The 7,926-nt window shown below is 44.6% G+C and overlaps 1 protein-coding gene across 3 annotated transcripts in view; it reads left to right on the top strand.

Annotated features, from left to right (window-relative positions):
• The first annotated feature begins 1,962 nt into the window (after nt 1–1,962).
• The window catches only part of AP2A2 (adaptor related protein complex 2 subunit alpha 2), a 49,050-nt gene continuing 43,086 nt past the window's right edge, over nt 1,963–7,926 (top strand). For all 3 annotated transcript variants that reach the window (XM_059826029.1, XM_059826028.1, XM_059826027.1), the window contains exon 1: nt 1,963–2,066. In XM_059826029.1, the coding sequence (XP_059682012.1) occupies nt 2,000–2,066 (67 nt within the window). In that variant the 5' untranslated portion in view covers nt 1,963–1,999. The remainder of the gene's footprint in view (nt 2,067–7,926) is intronic.

Genomic DNA, 7,926 nt, shown 5'->3' with positions numbered 1-7,926 from the left:
AAACTCCTACGTAGTGACACCTTAAGCTTCAAAGGTAAATGGAAATTATTGTTAAGCATCAAAATCTGTATGTAAAGCTATGAAAAAGGAGAGTTTTCTTCATGGAAGCCTACAGATGCAGATAATCTGAGCTGAAATAAGACTAGTGCACAACTGCCTGTAGTTGCACTTGGTCTACAAAATGGATCCAGGGAGAAATGGATATATGCGTGACTACCATGTACTGTCATCTTGTCTTTCTAATAGACACTTATGCAACTAAAAAGCACTCATGTAACAATGTATCCTGAAAACATGCATTACAGACATTTGAGAGGTGACCTAACTGAGGTGTACAGCCACTATCAGAGAGATAGTATCAAGTATTATGTAGTTCTTTATCTATGAGAGAAAAAAGTATCAATAACTTAAAGGCACTGGAGCTTGATAAATTGAAATAAGATGCAAGCTCTAAATAAGGAGGATTAACCATGGGAACAAACTACCCAGGGAAACAGTGAATTTGATGCTGTCAGATCAAGACTGAGTGCCTTTCTGGAAGATAGGCTGTAGCTAAAAGCTAGCTACTGGGCTCAATTCAGGGGAAAAAAGGAAAAAAAAGAGAAAAAAAAGAACAGGTGAAATGAAATGGCTTGAAGTATATAGGCAAACAGATGAAATGGCTGATTGATCTCTAGTAGCCCTAAACCCCATGATTCTACAGGTCATTATAATCCACTAAGTATACTAATCATTTGCATTACGACTGAAACTCTCAGCCTACTTTCAGTTAGGCAGACCAGGCCAGTTTTGACACCATTTGTATCTATTTTCAGCTGACGAGATTAAACGCTCTGCGCAGTCCTACCTCTTTGGCATGTTTAAGACAGTTTAACCTTGAAATGTTTTCAGTCTCAGGAGTAGTTGTGGTGTGGGACTGTGTTGCTCTGCGTGTTCGCAGCCTTCATGAGAAACACGTGGCCCTGGGGGTTGCACGCCTGCACGCCCAGGGAGTCAGAGGAGCAGGAATCGCCACGTGTAATGCAGAGTAACTGCGTCACTCACGCAACTGAGGGCAGGCTCACAAGGGGTATGTGACAAAGGATAGCTCTGCATACAGCAGCTCTTGGGCTTGCAAATGCTCAGAGTGACTACGCAGGGTATGTGAAGTAGATCCCGTGCATTCTTTTGGGGTCCCTTTTGAGCTGGAGGACCGAGGCATGGCCTCCGTCGTTCCGACCTGTGGAAAGCATGATCTTACATACCGTACCATAATCGAGAGTCTCTACCCTGCTCTCCACGTTTTAGAAAGAAGATCCTAGATTAACAGACTGCTCAAAGCTTACCGATGAAGTGACATTTTCCTGTCTCCTGATCTGCCGTCCCTCTCCTTCTCCCTCAGAAGTTACATCCTCTGAGGCACCTGCGAAGCCTGGTATTTCTCCTTCAGAAATCATAAAACATCTCGATCATTAGAGGCACGGGGAGAGGAAGGGATTTGGCCGTTCCTGAGCAGGGAGCATGCAGTGGATTCACCCGCGGATCCTGCGGTTGAAGCCGCCCTGCCGACCCCTCACAGGGAAGGGCCGCCAGCCCGCCACCCTCACGTCGGCCTGGGCCCGTTTGCCCTAATTGCGTCCCAGCAGCGGCACCGCCGGCCTCCGGGGCCCAGCCTCCAAGCAGCCACCCCTCCCGGACCGCAGGATCGCCCGGGCTCCCGCGGGGATACCCGGGGCGCGGCGCAAGGAGCCGGGGATCAGGCCAGGGGCCCTGCCCGCCGCGGCGGCGGAGGGGAGGCCCGGCGCGGCCTGCAGCGCCCCCGCCTCCGCGCGGCAGGCGGCGCCAGAGCGTCGCGCGCTCGCCGCCCGCGGGGGCGCGGGAGCCGTCCCGGCGCCTGCGCGCTGCAGAGGCGGCGGCGGTGGCAGCAGCGGCCTGAAGAGCCCCGCGGGGAGAGCGGGTGGCGGCGGGGGTAGTTGTGGCGGTTTGGCGTGTCGCTGGGCGGCCGTGATCGCGCGCCACGATGCCTGCCGTGTCGAAGGGCGATGGGATGCGGGGCTTGGCGGTCTTCATCTCCGATATCCGGAACTGTGAGTGGCGGCTGAGGCGCGGTGGGGCTGGGGCCTGGGCCGGGCCGGCCGTTGCCATGGGCCGTTGCCCCGTGGGGCCGGGGCTTCATTCCCTCAGTCCCTTCCCCGATGCTCTCTTTTTCCCTCTGCCCCCCGCAGCGAGCTGTTCGAAGCGCTTCTGCCTCACGAAATGGCGACGCGCCCTGGGGGGCGGCGGGGGAGGCGGCGCGGCGGGGGGGGGGGGCAGCCTGAGGCTTTTGGCTGCGGGTTTGGGTTGGTTTGTGCGTTTTGGGTGGGTTGGTTGGGCTATTTCCCTCCCTCCTCCTCCCCCCCACCCCTGCGGAGGGGCTCTGGGTGTTGTGGTCGCTGCCCCGGTGGAAGGGGGTGCCGAGAGGTTGGTGCCCGCCGTCGTCGTCGTTGTTTACAAGACGCTGGAGCGAAGGCGGCGTGTTTTCGGGGTGCGGGTGGGTTTGTGGGGGGCTGAGGAGAGGCGTCTCTGGTCTCCTTCCAAATCCGTGAACGGCTTTCAATTCAAAACGTCACTGATGGAAAGCAGGCCTCTGTAAGGGTGGCTGCGAGCAGGGCCTTCCGTGGGTATGGCTAGGCTTGGCTTAAATTGGCTTTAAAATTCTGCTTTGACAGAAATCGGCTCTTAGGATCTATGTAACTAAAAATGGGATGGAGAGGGGTGGGAGTAAGTGTCTCCCTAAGGGAAGACGGGGGAACATGCCTGTGAGTGTGAAGGGCAGAGAGGAGGAGTACAAATCTGCTTGGGGGGGGGGAAGGGTGTATGTCTGGGGGCACACCTCAGTGCTCAGCTTTCCTTTTTGACTGAATTGCATGTGATAGCAGTTTAATATTAATCTGAGTTAGAGATCTAAATGTATGATGTGGCAGGAATTGCCTGGGGAAGGGCTAAGGTCACTGTGGTTGGTGTGATGAAACAGCTCTATTTTGTCCACCTGTATGGCTCTGTAGATTACTTGAGGCTAATTTAAAAGCAATGGCAGTAAGGTTTCCTCTCTAAGAGATGAAAGCAGATTTGGAGAATTTTTTAATGCAAATTATGATGATCTAACTGGGCTTTTATTGGGATAACCACACTGGCTTGGAAAACTCTCCATGTTGATGACTTCTAATTAAAAAAAAAAAGCTGGGGAGAGAATTGTACCAATAAAATGAGACCATTTTAAATGCAGATTTTCCTTAAACTAAATTCAGGGAATTTGGACATCTAGCCATGTAAACAGGGGCTCTGTATGTAAAATTCAAGGTTGTTAATCTTCTCTACAGCAGAAACTGTCTCAATGTTTTTTCAGAACAGAGTTGCAGGTCCTTAGGTTTCTTCAGACTTCACTCTTGTAGGTGTAGAAGGTGGCTTATAAAACATGTTGTGTATCAGTTCAAGGTTAGGCGAATGCTCTTGTGCTTTGTCTGGTTGGCCCAACTATTTACTGATAATTTTCCAGTGCCCTGATATTCTATGCAAGCTGCATGTGTAACATAGTTTCACCTGGTGTCATAGCATTTAAGACTTGCTGTTGTATCTATGCACTATGTTTTTTAATGATTGTTTTCATTCATTTAGCTATAAGTAGTATGATTTTATTCTTCAGTGTCTCTTGTGTCTTGCAGTTGGTTAACACATTTGTCCACTCTTATTTTCGGTGGAATTCGGTACAAGGGAATACAGGAGAAACATTCAAGCTCTTAGGTTCCTAGCGTATGTTTAGAGATGTGGAATAACAAGGTTTTAAGGTAGTATGATAGAACAAATTAACTACTGATTTCCCTACAAGCTTGCCAGTGCATAGGCAGTGTGGGAACTCTGATGGAACAACCACCTCTCTGTCCAGATTGGACAACAAACCTCTCATGCTCTCAGTGTCTGCAAGAGTGACAAAGATGTAACTCACTTGTGAAACAAAAAAAATGTTAACGCTTTCACTGTTTAAACAAATACTGATATTTCTCAAGTGTTTTGTCCCTGTCCAGACAGCTATTTGGGAGCTGTAATTACTTTTGTATCTTTCTCATCTTCCTAATGAAGAAAGTAACTACATCTTCCAAATAGCTGCGAAAGAGCTGATAGTTCCCACTAGTAGGTGATCTATGCAGCTTCCGAATAGCTGTCTAATGGCATTTGAATCTTTTTCCTTTAAGGGAGCTCTGAGTGTTGCCAGCTAACCATGGGCTGGTGTAGTCTGACTAAGATACCCAAAAATACTTGAGAGCACTCTCTAGAGACTCTGTGCTTTGCAGGCACTGGTATTGGCTTAAGTTCCATCTCTCCCTCTTCAGAGTGGGGATCTAGATATTTGTCAAGAACAAAAAGTAACAGCTGTTTAGGTGAACACAATCTTTTGACTTGTAAATCTAAGAAAATGTTCCTGTTCTGAGATGAAAGCTAGACACCAAGTGCAGCTCTTAAACTCGTTTCTAGCCTTAAAGTTGGACTAAGCATCTGACAGTTGCACTGATGTGCAAAATGCCTGCTGGCATTCTGAATTTCAGTCTCACTTTTGGCTTTGTTGGACTCATTTATCCCTTTGTAACACTAGCATAAGGGCCTGACGTTTTTAATTTGCCTACAGCCCTTCCAGATTATGAGTAATGCTGAAACATGATGTGTGTTTTTTTCTGAAAGATTTTGCACAGATAAGGAATCTGCATTATAAATATTGCTGAAAAATGAAAATGCAGTTGTTGTGTGCTAACTGTGCTCAGGTGGTTGCACAGCATGTGATTTCACGGTAATAAAATAACCTAAACTTCAGGGGGATACTTAAGTAAATTTAGACTGTCTACCTTTGGAAATGCTTAATCTTCTTACATCAAGTCTTATTTCTTGGGCATTTGTACCTACATCGTCTGCAGCACTAAATAATGCATCGTTCTCTTACAAGTTTATTATATTACTGATTTGGGAGTGATGATTGTCTTGCCTATCTGTTTTTACCAGTCTGATACAGGCTTCAAAAAAACTCTTACTTGAGAGCAATTTTCAGTGCTTACAATTGTAGTTGATTGTAGGTGAATGAACAGCTTGCACTGCCAGTCTGTCTTTAAGAGTTAAAATGTTGGTTGTCCCTTCTGTGTTGGTTAGGCAGATTTGTGGCACTTGGGTTATCTATTAAACTTCTTGATCTGTGTGTTAAATGCTTCTATGCCACATATGACTTTGAATATAAGAATTACTTTCTACGTGACTTTAAAAAGTCTGCTTAAAATATGCTGATTTCTCAAAAGCCTGTAAAGCTTTTCATAAAAAAAAAAGTCAGCATACTACTTGTAGCAGCAATTGTAAAATATTTTAAGGGGTAAAAGTGCTGCTTAACGCTTTGACTTTGCTCTGGTCTCTGTGAAACTGTAATATTGAGTGACTTTTTCAAAGCAAAATGTTCTTAATTCATACAAGTATCAAGTGAATTTTCAAAATCCTATCATATAAGAAAATGAATTCTCCTCCGGTTCCTGATAGCTCTCCAAAATTTTGTCTCGGGGCAGTCTCTTGTTGTAGGCTCTGTATTTTGCATATAGAGGTCCTAGTGAACATGGAAAAAAAAAAGTTTTTAAGAAAAGAACTCTCTTAGATTCCTGACAGCTTGCCAGTAGATGTATGGGCTTTTCTAGAAATTTGCCTGGTTGTTTTATATATGAAGTAGTACAGCAAATAGCTTTTTAGCTTATCTTTCATAGACACCAGAGAAGAGTTGAGAAAACTATAGTTTGAAAGCTGAACTGAAGTTCTTGGTTAAGATAGCCCAGTTAATTAGCACTTAGTTAAATGTGGCCCACTGAGCAAAGAGCAAGGTGTGGCTATGCTGTAAAATAGATTGTGGTGGTAGTGGAGCTGGAAAGCTCTGAATCCTGTGGTTTGGTGAAATGCCATCCAGACTTAGGAGTTCAGGTCAGGAAGAGTCCTTGTCACTGCTTGGCTGAAGTGCCTCAGGAGCTAAAACCCAAGAAGATCTGCATGTGTTGCAAGCATATGGACTCCTGCAAGAAATACTTAAATAGTATGTTACATAGTTTTTTGTGTATGTACTGCAGAGCTGCTGAAGTGATTTGGCTTATGCAAGATGGTGCTTTATAAACTCTCCAGCTGTCTTAGCTGACAGATACATCATCAGGAGTCTGTTTTCTTTTTTGAGAACAGCTTTATGCTTATCTGGTGATGAAGTACTTTTAAATCATTCGTCATTCAACCTATTCTGTTGCAACCACAGTATTATCTGCTATTCACCCTGAAAACTAGGAAAGCTTGCTTTTCTCCTTTCTTTTGGAGGTGGTAGTGTAGAAATAGTTTCAATTACAATATTAAGTGTACTACTGGTAACCCCTGCCTCCACTGTAAAATCGGGAAGTCATCTACTCTTGGGTTGATGAAATGGGCCTACACAGAGGTGAAAGCTGCTTTTGCCACAGGCTTGGAGGACAAGACAGTTCTTCATTTCCCTCAGTACTTTAGATAACTGTCTTACCTTTTCAGTGTCACCTTAAAAGTTGGACAGAGGGAGGAAGGATTCCATTAGTTTGTTCTCCAAATGTTTCTGTGTATGTTCTGTTCTAAGATACTGTTCCTTTATCCTCGGGCTATAATTTTTCCTTAAATAACCCCCAACAGATATATTAAACAAAGGTCTATCTCTTCTCATAGAACTTAATGCATTAATTCTTCTTTGTACTGGACAGGGAGATTGTCCAGAGGCTGAAGCTTCTTGAAGTCTGACTTCAGTAGCTTTGCTTCACTGAATTGGGACTGGTGCATCAGGTTATGGATAAGCAAGAGGGGATTAAAAAAGGCTGGTTCATGAAATGCATCACAAGATGCTCACCTTTTTGACTGGATGGTAGATAACGGAGTGTGTTACCTGTGTATGTGGGAGGGTCATGCGCATGAATTAAATGACCACATAGGTATGTATAGAGTTGTTTGTTCTCTGTGGGAACAGCCACACAGTGAAACAAACTTCATATAGGGTGAGTTGGGCACATACAGCTTGTTTCAGTGCTATATGTCAGTAATACAGCTCTCTGTGTAGGCTAAAGCTACTGCATTGCTCCTCTGAGGTGTAGGTTCTTACTTGCATTGGGTATAGTTTAAGTAGGACTTGAGTTACTTCTGTAGACAGTCAATGACTTTTCTTTATTTGTATTCTTAGATTACTTATCTCTTTGAAGAAGTTTGAAGGCAAGGCATGGCATCTTGGTTTGCTTTCCTGTTTCTTTTGCAAGGCTATGGCCGCTCATCTAATATGGACAGTTTCTGGCCTGAAAAAAACCCGAAGAGAGTGCTTATTATAGCTCTAAGCAGCACAAAGTCTTGCATCACTTGCTGCTATTTGCAGGAGAGTGATTTAAGGAAAACTCAATTAGCATGAGATTAATCTGAGGAGGATGTGTAAAATGAAACTAGTGTTCTGCCCATGGCTTCTCTGTCTTAGCTTTCTTCTGGTTGTTTCATGGAACTCTTGAGGGGCTGGAGTTTTTTTCGCATTTGTTTGTTTTTTACACTTGTTGAATTTGTGCATGTTTGGCTGAGAAAAGAGGAGAGTAGGCAAAGAAGATACTTAATAGATGAGAGGTAGTAAAGAGCTAAATCTTTCATGTGACATCCAACCTCTCCATTAGAGGCATTGGAAAATACAACATAACATCTGCTGAATTTGAAATCCTTTGAATAAAGGCTGCCCATCAGGACTGGTAAGAGGAAGTTAAGGACTATTGCAGAGACTGTTACATATCTGCATCAATTAATGAGCTCATATAGGATTTTTTTAAGGCCCCTGAAATAGTAGTTTAGAAGTGATAGTTAAACTAGGAGACTTTGGATAAGCCTCAAACTGTTCTTCTATTATTTGAACATGAACTAAGGTAG

The sequence above is a fragment of the Gavia stellata genome, chromosome 17 (assembly GCF_030936135.1).
Source record: "Gavia stellata isolate bGavSte3 chromosome 17, bGavSte3.hap2, whole genome shotgun sequence".
Lineage (NCBI taxonomy): Eukaryota > Metazoa > Chordata > Aves > Gaviiformes > Gaviidae > Gavia > Gavia stellata.
This window is presented reverse-complemented; position numbering and strand designations above follow the sequence as displayed.